General features: G+C 40.6%; 1 protein-coding gene across 2 annotated transcripts in view; it reads left to right on the top strand.

The window, feature by feature from the left end:
- Positions 1-12,869, top strand: part of KIAA0319L (KIAA0319 like) — a 133,544-nt gene extending 120,675 nt beyond the window's left edge. For both annotated transcript variants that reach the window (XM_083173490.1, XM_083173491.1), the window contains 5 exons: positions 5,259-5,401; positions 6,561-6,683; positions 8,879-8,969; positions 9,854-9,948; positions 11,268-12,869. In XM_083173490.1, the coding sequence (XP_083029616.1) occupies positions 5,259-5,401; positions 6,561-6,683; positions 8,879-8,969; positions 9,854-9,948; positions 11,268-11,455 (640 nt within the window). In that variant the 3' untranslated portion in view covers positions 11,456-12,869. The remainder of the gene's footprint in view (positions 1-5,258; positions 5,402-6,560; positions 6,684-8,878; positions 8,970-9,853; positions 9,949-11,267) is intronic.
- Positions 12,870-13,569: the final 700 nt, after the last annotated feature.

Below are 13,569 nucleotides of genomic sequence, written 5' to 3'. Positions count from 1 at the left end.
GAGGGGGGGGACCCCTTTATTGGGGGGGTCCCCACTCCCAGGACCCCTGGCCAGGCTGATTGGTCGGTAGGGTTAATGCTTTGGCCGCAGGACCTTATATAATAAGTGTCCCCCGGCTGTGGCATTACCCTGCTGGCTGGTTGTGCCTGGGGCTGGTTCTTAAAATACGGGGGACCTCTACTCATTTTGTCCCCCGTGTTTTGGGAACCAGCCCCGGCCCTTGAGCCTGGGGCTGGTTTTAAAAAATCAGCGAAGCCCTATTTGTCGGGTTTCCTGATTTTTTTTTAATGCCAGCCCCGGCTCTTTTAGCCTGGTGCTGGTTACGGCAGTGGGGGGGACCCCACGCCGATTTTTTTTTTTTTAACTAAATACCGTTTCAGAGGCATTCCCGCTGCCTCAAAAACGGTATTTAACCGTGTAGGACTCTTTAAAACGGCTTTTAAAACGGGTTGAAATACCGGTTATCTTTAACCGATATTTCAACTCTGGCACTTTCCCACTGCAGCCTTAAACGGTAAATTGCGCTGAAAAATCGGCAATTTACCGTTTTAGGCCTGCAGTGGGAAAGGGGCATAAGTTTCCTTTGCATCTCTGGCGAAACAAGAACCATGAAGTATTTGTTGATGGTGGTTATAAGAGAAAAAACAATAAAGAATAACAATACACTCAATTTCTTTTAGTTCACGTTCATATGCTGTAAAAAAAACACAAAAAAAAATCCGGTCAGTTTTGGTAGATGGCCTTTGCCTTTTGAAGAGAAAACCACAAACTTAATTTATTTTCTTTCTTCTTTTTTAAAATTGAGTAATTTGTATTGATTTTAAATAATATAACAAAACAAAGAAAAAGAAAAACGGTGGCAAGACAAGGAAAATAAATCTGGCGTATATGATGAGATTAGTCAGTAGATAGAGTATTGGTCAAAATAATTAAAACAGGATATACGTACACCAAAGCAGAATACAAAAATATGGAGCAACCACGTCTGTCAAAATATAAAAATTAAACATACACCCCAACCTAGACATAACCAAATACTATTAACTCTGTATATCCTAACCGCAACCTAGGTATACTTGAATCCCAAAACAGCCCACCCTCCAACTGCACTAAAACTAAGAAACCACCACCCCCCAATCCGAATATTGGATGTTTAAAACTACGTAAATGAAAAGGCAATACTCTACATGACCCTAAGATAGGCAAGGTTAAATTCTCCTGACATACTAAGAAAATGGATTCCTTCCACACAAAATACTTTGCATAGTACTGACAAATGAAAAATCATAACAGAAACAAAATGCACAATAGGAAGTGAAATAAAAGAAGGGGAAGGATAGATGAGGCATATAAACAATTAGGAAAAAAATAAAAAGGATGCAGACAGCAAGTACTATCCCACCCCACCTGAGGACAAGCAGAGAAGAACAAGGAGTACTGTAACGATATATCCTGTAGCCCCAGTATATTCAGTATAATCAGAGTGTAGATCTTTGGAAGAACCACAGCAGAATTGAAACACCCAGAAATATGATAGGTATCAAACTTTGATATAATCATAGCCATTGGGAAGGACACATCCAAGACTTGATCTATCGTAAAAGATGTGCTAACTGCAGTTACAGAAAATGGCGGAACAGCCATCACAACTCCTTCCTGACTCTGAAGGGTAGAGCAGACAGGAAGGATTTCCACTTGCAGATCTCCCAACTAGTTGAGAAGCCTCAGGGCAGAGGCATTAATATCCTGGAGGATCTGTCTCCAAACTTAGATTAAACAGTTATGAACAAATATGTAAGGAGCAGGAATGTGAAAATGAAGTCCATGATATATAATAGTACGAAAACTCTAGAAACTGGCAACGTATATGGCGCATACCCCATAAGCTAGGAAGCTACCAGGTGAAAGTGTCCCATTGCAGGAGCACTAATTGTGAAGGAGCCCAGTGGCAAGATGGAAGCTAGCACACCAGAAGGGTACACCATTATAAACCACAGAGGAGACAGGCAAGCAGCAGGCAGCAGAAATGCAGGATCATCACCAGATGGCTGCTGAATCAGGAGACAACCGAACAGTGCAGCTACACCATCAACCATGCTGTAGGAGCAGGGGAGCCTCAGAAAGCAGCTTGAGCAGACCCAGTTGGCTGCCATCAATTACCAACACATCTCATGCTGCCTGGACAGGTCAGAAAAAAATCAGAGGATCGACAGAAAATGATCTTTGCAGTTGGGTCTTTGGAGGTCACTGCCAAGCACCAGGAGAGAGCTAGCAGACGCACATATGACAAGAAGGCAGCTGTCACAGTCATGATCACCACAGCATGGGACAAGAACCGAGAGACCACCAGGCAGAAGGAAAGTGTACACTGGACAGGGAGCACTCCTGGGTACATAGGATAGACAGAAATACCTCACCTCTGTACCTAAATAATTAGAGATACTGATGTAACCTGCTCCTAAAATGTCTAAATATATATGGGCGCTATTCTGCTTCATTTGTTGTGGTCATAATTAAATTGAACATTTCTAATTGTAACCCACGATCACATAGTATGGAACATAGTATGGAACATGCGGCTAGGATTATTTCCTAGATTTACCTAGTCTAGAGGTTTGGTCTACAATCTGTGATCTCTCCCGTTAAAACCTGCTTTAATGTAACATGGGTTTCTAATTAAATAGTAAATTGATGGTTGGTGGAATAGTGGAGTATAGTGCAGGAAGGAGGTAGGCTGTTTGTTAGTCTGGAAATATTGGCAGGAAAACTGAGTATTTACAGTGTGAGGGGGGGGGGGAATATAACTGGAAGTACTCACAAAGGGGGGCATTCAATCCCGGGTCATGACTGTCGATCTGGCCTGACAGCCGTGACCCTGGCCTGTTTTCGTTTTGTTCGACGCAGATCACCAGATGCGATTCAATGTCCCACTTTTTGATCAGCGAAAAGGAGGCGTGTCTGCGTAAACGGCCATGGATTGTCGATATTCGGCCGCGATCGCGACAATTCATGGCCGAAAACGACAAAACGGGCCCGACTGCTTTTAAAGTCGGGTCCATTCTGTCAATCTGCCTCTTCAATGCTGTCGGGAAAGACAGCATTGAATAGGCGTTTTCCCCCATCGTAAATAGTGTAGTGTAGTGTAGTGTAGAGTAGAGTGTAATTTAGTATGCATATGTGAAATTACTATGTAAAAGCGGCATATACATGTTTATTTATGATTTACAGTTTCTTTTATACCTGTTGAGTTGTGATGTGTGCTAACCTTTTGTGCTAAGCGATTTAGGATAGGCGATTTCCCTGGAACCTCCCGGTGTCTAGATCACCCATACATATAGAAGTGTACTAAGGAATTTGTGCTAAGCAAAAAAGTTATTTGAAATAGTTGATCGCTATTGCACAAACACATATGGGGTGTACACTATGAGCGATTTGTGCTTAATCCTTTGAGTGCCAACGTTGCTGTGAGAGATGTGCAAAATATCCGCGAAAAATGCCAGCCTCGCTCACAGCGAGATCTAGACAGATCGCTTAAGGTGGCCATACACACGCAGATTTATCTGCAGATCTGTCTGGTTGGAACAAAAACCTGGTTATGGATGAGAGCAAATGACAGTTGACCATTTGCTTGGAAATGCTGGAAAACTGACAAACTGTCACTCATCCATAACCATGTTTGTGTTCCAACCAGCCAGATCTGAAGATAAATCTTACTAGTGTATGGGCACCTTTAGGCAATAGCCTAAAATCACCACTTGTGTATGCCTCATAAGAGAATGCGATTGAGCCCATCTCACTAATGAAGGATCAGCAGTTAAGCTTTGTGAATCCAGGCTCCTGTTATGTGAACCAAGGGGGTTATTCTGATTCAGTCGGAAAAGCACAATCACTCTCTAATGGACAAAACCATGTGCACTGCATGTGGGGCTGATGTAACATGTGCAGAGAGAGTTAGATTTGGGTGTATTATTGTTCCTGTGCAGGGTAAATACTGCCTGTTTTATTTTTACACTGCAATATAGATATCAGTTTGAACCCCCCATCTAAATCTAACTCTCTGCACATGTTACATCAGCCCCACCTGCAGTACACGTGGTTTTGTCCATTAGAGAGTGATTGTGCCGAACCCCCCCCTCCAAAGTCAGGTTCTTATTTTAACATATTATTAAGAGATTTAATTTTTTTTGTCTTATCATTTTTATAGCAATGTAAAGATATCCATATTTGGCTTCTACAAGCATCTGTTTAAATATGAGAACTATTGTCTGACTCTACAGTATGTAGGTTTTATTTTTTTTAAATAAATGGAAACCAAAATATGTCTTTTTCCCCCAGTGCTGATATAATTTATCTCAAGGGGGACAGAGACAAAAATGTGGGGTTCCCCGGAAATTTCCTATACCAGCACTTCAGCACTTGCTTTGTGGTGTCCACCTGCACGTGAAAATAATATTTAGGTTTTGGTCTAGTTTGTCAACATTCATTGGGGGAAATTTACTAAAGGAAATTTGTAAAAAATAGGTGTATTTGTATCCAGAAATACACTTATTTTTGACATTTACTATCCCGAAAATACGGCAATTCGTAGTCGTATTGATGTGCTATCAATACGAATACGAATTGCCGTATTTTCGGGATAGTAAATGTCAAAAATAAGTGTATTTCTGGATACAAATACACCTATTTTTTACAAACTTTCCTTTAGTAAATTTCCCCCATTATGTCAACTTGGTTGTAATATCGATATTTGTAATTTCTACACTGATAAATTGCTGACACTAGTTGAATGTTGACAAAATGTTCCTATTTGTCTAGCAGTTACGTACCTGATTTAGCAAATTCGACAGCTGCGGCAATGTCTTCCAGTCTAGCGTTCTGCCTATGGTGACTTACAGCAGTTCCTACATCGGTGCCGGCATTTTAGCCAACATCTAAAATTCGTTCTTCTGCATCACCCAAGCCCTCCTCTTACATGCCGACTTGTTCCATGTTAACATTTCAACAGTGTGACAACATTATGAATGTCTGCGTTGTAAATGCCTACAACACTAATATAAATTAATATTATAATCAGCAATAGGCCAGCATTCCAAATTCAATGACATCATTATCTACCTGGATTTTTATAGTCTCATTTGGCTAGTTTATCATTTCTAATTTTTTGATTTTGACTTTTTAATTTGTTTCTCTCATTATAATCTTGTATTTCTTTCTTCACAGTTTCTTCACAGTTTGTCCTTATATTCTTTTTCTTTCAGCACAAAGGTGGTCTTTTATGTGAAGAATCAGCCTCCTCACTTGGTCATGAAAGGTTACCAGGTTGCTTGTACGCTTCGCAATGAACTGCGCAAACAGCAGAATGATTTCCTGATCTTCAGAGCTCTTGAGATTGACACATTCAGTAAGTGAGCAATAAGAGTATATCTACATTTCAAAGCCAGATGTGTGATGCTTTCTGGGGCAAGAGTATTGGGTTAACAAAAATTCTACAAAATCAAGGTTAACATTGGCTATTGGTGTATGTAGAGCTTGTAGTGCTTTCCCGGTCAGTTCACTATTAAACATGGTATATCGATCATGAGAATGGCGGCTCCCCATCAGATTGGTGGCCACGGAGAAGGCGGTGGGAACAGGAGCTGAAACATATCTGGGTTCCGGCAGCCAGGTCATCTGGTCAATGGTGGTCAGGAGGCAGATGCCTCATTTAGAGTGAAGGAGCGCGCTCCGACTGACACTTCCAGGACGTGCATGGAGAGCATCCCTGGCAGAATCTGGCGCATTCTCTATCCGATCTTGGGATTGACCTCCCAGGTTGGTAGCTCAAGACTTGCCAAAAAGGGTTTGATGCTAAGAGGTACTAAATATGACAATGGGTCCATGGGGTCCTACTTCCCCCTCCACAAGATTTTTTGTCCAAGTGACCTATTGTTTCATCAAGACCTCTATCCGTTAAATGTAATGGCTTGGGCAAAAAATGTAAAAAAAATAAATAAATAAAGGATTTTTGGATACAATAGTTCAGACTGGTAAAAGAAAGCAAGTATCTTCAGTCAATTATCATATAACCGTGATTTTTAACCTTTTTACCTTGCGGCACACTAAATAAGATTTTAAAATTGCCAAGGCACACCATGAGATCACCACAGGGCAAAACACATTGGCTGGGGGCAGCCTAACGGCTTACCTTGGTGCTGGGTTTTCCCCCAGTGTGGTGATCGCTGGTCCCGGTGCTTGGAGATGATGTCATCCATGCACCGTAAACGGTGCTTGGATGACATCATCTCCAAGCACCGGTGCTTGGAGATGTAAACGGTGCCAATCCGTGTTCCAATTATCTGGTCGGATCCAGGATTTTGGTGTAAAAGGAGTATTCCATACCACTGCATAATATGTCAGCATTATATGAATAACTGTTTTATGTAAGCTACTCTGCAGTCATTTGAAAATTGCTCTGTTCATTAGAGCAAATAGTATTTTTCTGTACAACAAAAATATAAATCCTTATCTGTCATGTTAATATGTAATTTCTATTCCCATCCCTTGCTCTGTTTTCAATTCAGCCTGCCAGTTAAATTGTTCAATGCATGGTCACTGCAACTCTGTCACCAAGCGCTGCGTGTGTGACCCTTTCTGGATGGAGAATTTTATACGTCGACAGTTTGGTGATGGCGAAAGCAACTGTGGTAAGATTCAAGCAAAATTAAACATTTTAAAAGCTAATATAGCATTCAATTATTTTTAAATTGTCCCCATTCTCTGATCCTTTGTTGTCGCTGATGAATCAAGCCTCCCCATCTATATGCTACAGCAGAATTGTGTTGGCCATCCGCTTACTGCATTATAGTTCCACTATTCTTCTTAATCCCAGTTTTTAGAAGTATTGGTGCTGGGACTTTGAAAGTCGCAAGCCTGCATAACATGATAACATATGTGCAACCAATGGCAGATTAACGGGCACCCTCCCCTCTACTGCGCTTGCAGAGGTCACTGGAAAAATGGGGTCTGCCATGTTCCGGCAACTAATTACTGCTGCGTGTGCTCCTCAGCCATTTTCCAAGTGATTTTTGGCCACTGCTGCAGCACTGACTCAGGACTCTGCAATGTTTATTATTTAAGCATGGGTTATAGAAATACCTATGCCTGTGAGCCTATTCTACATTGGGCTGTTCTGCCAGAAATGCTGAAACAAGGAGGCCTATAAGCATTAGATAAGTAATTTATGTAGAATCTTTTTTTTTTTTTTTGAATAGACAATTTTTTATTGATTTTCAATAAAGAGGTAATACAATAAGTAGTACAATGATTTGTGGTACAATAAATTGGTAGTATAAGGGTGAAATAGTTCCTTAAGTCATATACGGTGGGGATTCACTAAATGCAACCGATGGAAAGTGTGGGAACAGTTCAGGTCATGGACCTTTTGGTGTGTTTGGGAATGTTCCTGGAAAAAGAAGAGCTCACTCCTAAATTTATGTAGAATCTTTAACATTTATCTCATTTAACCAAAAAGTTGCACCATTACTTGAAATAGTGCATTTATGTTATAATATACAAGGGTGAGTCAAAAATTATCTGTTCTCTTCCTTTAGAATACATTACATTTTGACATAATCTGACTGCTTTTCAATCCTGCTTTCATATTCCCAGTAACTCAGCCTAAAAATATTTTAGTCTGAGCTACAAGCCACAATTGCACCCAAATGTGTCATGGATTATTGCATAGGCAGAGCCATGACTGATTTGCAACATAATCCAATACCCAACAGAAACTGTTCTCATCAGTCATGTACAGGCGTCCGGCTCCTCCTTCTTGGTTTCTATATCCATTCATACACCTTTCTTCGCGACAAAACGCTTTCTCTAGAGTGTGCACCAAGTCTTAGATAAATATTGGCACCACCTCACATTAAAAAAATAGTCACTGCATGCTTACTACTTTTGTGCAAATCACAAGTGGGGCAGTCATTTCAGTTACTGATATAACATGTTCAAACCTTCCCAGAAGTGACTGGGCAGATGGCAACAGATTCAGACCTGTTAATCTGAGGAATTGCAGTTGTCTGCGAGTAGATAGCCGTCGCCCACACAGAAAGAGAAAACACCCCGTGCAAATCTTGGAATTAATTTAGACAATATCGCTAACCATATTCACAAATCTGTACACAGTACCCAAACCATCGCACAGTTTTTGCAGTCTGTGCAAATGTGAGTAACTTTGTGTCTTCCACTAATCTACAAATGACACAGGCTTAATGAGGCCAGCACTGATGTCACAGACCCACCCTTAAAATGCCTAGGCACTCCTGTTTTTTCTGGACCCACCCAGAAAACGGACGATTCCACCCCCAATCACTAAATTTCCTGTCAGTCAACTTCCGTCCGCTTTGCGTTTACAATCTATATGCATATTCTGCTGCTAATAACCCACATGCATGCGCAATAAGAATGATAGGTATGTGCAGCCATTCGGTCATGGATCAATTTGCATATTCTCTAAGTAGCAACCCACTCTGTATTATCCCCAGTATGGAAAGCGTTGATAAGAAGTGGGGCCAACAGAAGTTTTAATATTACTGGAGTGGGGATGGTTTTTGACTCGCCGTATATGTTTCAATATTAATAAACCATTGCATCACCTAGTTGTAACACAGTATCTGAAATTGTAGAATGTGCCAGGAGCTATTTCTCCAGCACGGGTATGTTCTACTGGGAGATTAGAATGAATTGGTAAATTTGAAATTCTTGAAAAGTGCATGCAAAACACATCACTAATGGGGAGGCTTATTTGTACACAATCTCCCAAAACAATTGCATAAACAAGCCTTCAAGGGTCAGCATTTGCTCATTTCCAGTTTCTGGCTTTATCTATTTCCTGCAGAGTGGAGTGTGCTATATGTGGTCATCACCAGCTTCCTCTCGCTGGTGGCTTTGGGACTGCTAGTATGGTGCACAATCTGTTGCTGTAGAAGGTAAGTAATGCCCCTGACCCCCACCCCCCCCCACCCCCCCCCCCCCCCACCCCCCCACTATACTTAAATGAAGTAGCTGTAAGGGTGAGTAACTTAATCTAAAATGTGGAGCATCCTGTGGGGGAAAATATCAGTAGATTGTGCTCCTTTTGTAAATGAGACTGTTCCCAAGTTTTGCCACTATATCATTCAAACCATCCAAACACTGCAACAAAGCAGTAGGGTTAATTGAGTATTTTATAAGTATTTTGGTGGTTCATTTGCTGGATCATGCTTTACTATGTAACATCCAAAAATAACTATATCTTCTCAACTACCCAACTCATGGAAGTCCAGTGCCCACAGTCCCAGATGTTTAGATGAAACACAACCGTGCAAGTGGGTCCCGAACTACTCATCATGTGGCCGCAACTCCATGTTGCTGACCATCAGGCTGATGACTTTTCTAATCTCAGTCAGTGATTCAAGGAGTCTGATACATCTGTTGAATTGTTTTTTAGACTCCTCTAATCATTCTGTGCCTCCACAATGCTGCCATGTGTGTGCTGTCTGCTGACTACACATGTCATGTGATGACCTTCTGCAGTAACTTGTTGGGGTCCCGTAATTATGTTTAGTGTATAATGGGGTCCCAGAGCAAAATAGTTAGAGGACCCCTGGTTTAATCCATTAAATCCATTGCCTATGATTCAGTGGCTGCAGCAAACTAGAGATAAGTGTCTCCTAATCCTATTATCACACAAAAACTTAAACACTTAATAGCACTGCAATTTTGGGGGGCTTATAGAGCTATTTGTGCTGATAATGAGGGAGGGGATTAGTTCCTGGTGACCCAGTAATGCTTAGCAAATGTATAATATTTGCATCTTTATGTCTTCATGCAGGAAAAAGGGGAAGCCAAAACGGAAGAGCAGGTATAAAATATTGGATGCCACAGATGACCAAGAAAGTGTGGAGTTGAAGCCCAGCATCAAAACTGGTATTGGCATGTTATGATCTCTAGCTAGGCACCTGCAGACCTTAATAGGCAATTCTGTAATATTAGACCATATAAGAACCCCCAGAAGATTCTACTCACCATTTAAAATTTGTGAGTGAGCTAACAACCTCAACCTCCCCTCCAAAGGCACATGTGTATATCCGTGCTTTACATGAATATAAGGTGTACCTCCCTTACTTAGGTTCACATTTTTGCCATTTCGTCTTCTGCCACAAAGTCCTACTGTAGGTCACAACCAAAGGGTGCTATTCAATGCATTGCACCTGACAGGTATGGTACACATTATAAAATAATCTGAAAGCTACTCAAAGGGAAGTATTCAATGTTTTTATTCTCCATGTGCAGCGAATCCTGTTTAGGTTTCGCTGCATATTCGCAGGGTTCGGGAGGGCTGCAGCATTCGCTGCCAGCCCTCCATGTCACCCTATAAAATGCAGCAGGGGCTCGCTGCCCCTGCTGTTGAATTTTGAGCCGAGGGACGGAGGCAGGCAGGGAGATGTAAGCCTCCCTGCCTGCCCCAGAATTTGTGGGGGAGGGCTCCCGGGGCACAGGCAGCAGAGGCTCAGATCCTCAGGTTGAGCTAATTATTTCACTTGCGATTCTGTGTGGACACCTGGAAATTGTTGGTACTTGGGGACTTAGGTTTGGAACCACTGTTCTAGACTATAAAGAAACATAAAATATGTTTTACCCACAGCAAACCAAGGTGTATTAGCAATAACATTTGAAAAACCACATGGTATAAAGTAATTCAGAGATCTTAGTTACATATACTGTACTTGCAAAGATATGGTAAGCTTTTAGGCTACTTCAAAGTTTTTCTGATACTGAAAGGTCCCTACACCAAATGATAACAGTACCCACTCTGCGCCATATAATTGTCAACTGAAAGAATACATGATAATAGCATATACACATATATCTAAATTGAGAACCAGCTTAAAAGGAGCCTCCTCTAAATCCTCATTTTGGTTAAATGCAGGTCTCATAAATTCCTTTCTGGAATAATTTTTCTATGGTACACATTATCTTGACGTCTGTCAAGTTTCAATGGTTCCGAGTTCTTTATAGAGTACAATTGGTTGGTTCTATATAACCTTCCATCTAAAATTCATTTAGCAAGCAGCTTTAGCTACTTCTGACTCTTAGAAATGCCATGACTTTACAACTGTAAGGAAAGGGTAAAGGGTATTTCTTATGTTACTATTATTCCACCTACTGTGTTTAAGGATATAATAACAATTTATGGGTCTTGTATAAAGACACTATATAAATAGTTTTTGTTTTCTCTCCAACAGGTGTCAAATTAAAATCTCCAATTCAGAATACAAGTTTGATGCATTCAGAATCAGAGATAGACAGCGATGATAATGCTTACACCTGGTCTGATCGGGAGAAGGGCAAACTACTTAGGCCTCAGAACGGCTCTTTGCGAAATGGACAAGCCTCTCACAAAAACAAAAACCAAAGAGAGGAGTTGTTATAGCGGATGTTCTGCAAACTCACTTTTCACCCAGGAATTCATTTCATTTGTGCAAACACTTGGAAGTCCTCTTATCGTCCTTTTCACCACTTCTCGTTTACTATGTGGACAAAGCTGCTATCCTGAACTGCTTTTAAATAAATGGATATTTTAGTAGATTTATCAACTATTTTGCGCCTCTAAGGGGCACTGAAGCTGGACATACTTGAACTGGAATTTCTCAATGAAATATACTACTGGATTTATGCTCATAGGATTTTTGTTTTAGTTTGACAATTTTTTTTTTTTTTTATGCATTTGATCTTGGGTCCCTGAACGCCAAGAATGAGCCACATGGTTAAATGTAATCAACTAAAATGCACTACTCCGCCAGATTCTTAATGGCATTGAAGGATAAAATGTGAACATTACTGGGCATTTTTTGTTGCCCACCCTCAATACTGTACTTTTCTTAAGCCTAACAAATCCAGAACATCTTTCTTATTCTTTTTATAACAAATTCATTTCCAGACCATTTCTATTGACTTCTAGGTTTTGACTAGAATCTAAGAAAATATAAGTTATGGCAAACCACCATGGTTTCTGAGGGAAGATGTTGGAAACGAAACTGGATTGTGCTCAATAAAGTCAAACACTGAATAAAACTTTTATATATATTTTTTCTTTTAAACAGTCCTTTCTGGAAAATAAAGGCACTCTCAATAGCTATGGTCAGCTCCTTGCGTTACTCTAACATATGTTTTTTAGAATCTAAATTATAGTGATACGAGACTCAATACAAAATGAAGCACATATAATATTTAAGTAACATGTATTTGTGTTAGATAATTTCCTGTCCTAGCCCAAACTTGTTACATTTATTAATTTCTGTACTATTATTATTCACCTAATCTGGGTGCAAAATGGTAAAACTTGCTTCCAATTTACTGTAATTGTCCACTTCAAGATATCTCCCTCCCCCCTCCCCCCTACACCCAATATAAGGGGCATAAGTGGTTCTTATCTACCATCAAATTCAATGCTATGTTTCTATCCCTCCACATTGTATGGTAAGAAGGTCCCCCTTGAGTACACTTTTTTTGTGTTTACAAAAACCCATATGCTTGCAGTTTGGCACACTGGGGAGCCAGAGAATACAACAATGGCAGAAGTTTTGCATGAAAGTGGTCCTACAACACCACTGCACCTATATTGTTATATTCCAAAGTCTCACTGTGAATAGTAATTATGAAGTTAGCACCTGTTCCCACGAATCTAGGGTAGTTCTTCAAGGCTCTCAATTTTAAGAATTTATTTCTGTTTAAGTTAGAAAAGTAACTTATTTTGCAATGTATAATTTAAGGTATTTTTGTGTTCCGTAAAATGAAGGTATTGTCACTTATGAGAGATACCATTAAAAATGTATAGCACATCGAAATATTTTTGGTATTTTTCTAATTGTATGAAACAAATTTTGAAAGTTACGACAATGTAGCTCGCATTAGAGGTGATGTTCTCGCACTAAAACTCACAGGAAAGTTGTCTCCCTATTTCTTCTATATCTGTAAAATGCCAATATTTTATAATTATGGTTTTGGGTAACAAGTAAGTATACACTGTGGCGTGAAATCTACCTATGGGTCATACTCAATGCGGCCGGCGAGGGGGTTAAACGGTGGGGATCACCGAAAACAAGCGACCCTTGCTGTTTAACCCCCGCACCGGCCGTTCACCCTATTCAAAGTTCAGGGGAACTCTCTCTGTCAGATGATGGTGAGGATTCCCCCAAAACAGCGAGGCTTCCGGCTAATGTAGGGATCCCGCTGCATTTAGCCGCAAGCCTCCCTGTTTTAGCGGCCGCACATGTCGTTTCCCATTGCTGCAAAAACCCAGCAATGGCTTGTGCAGGGGGGCAATTGAATACTGACCGTGTGAGCTGTGACAGCAAGCAGTCACAGCACTGCTTGCTGTCACAGCTCGCAAAAAGGTATTGATAAAAAAAGTAAATACACTTACATCTGGTTAATGGTAATGGAAAATGTTTTCTTGGGTATCATTCCTAAATAGATCACAAATGCTTGACTGAGTTCAAACCCAAAGGCGTAACTACCATAGGTGCAAGGGGTGCAGCTGCTATG

This window comes from Crinia signifera, chromosome 2, assembly GCF_055691185.1.
Source record: "Crinia signifera chromosome 2, ASM5569118v1, whole genome shotgun sequence".
In the NCBI taxonomy this organism is placed as follows: domain Eukaryota; kingdom Metazoa; phylum Chordata; class Amphibia; order Anura; family Myobatrachidae; genus Crinia; species Crinia signifera.
This window is presented reverse-complemented; position numbering and strand designations above follow the sequence as displayed.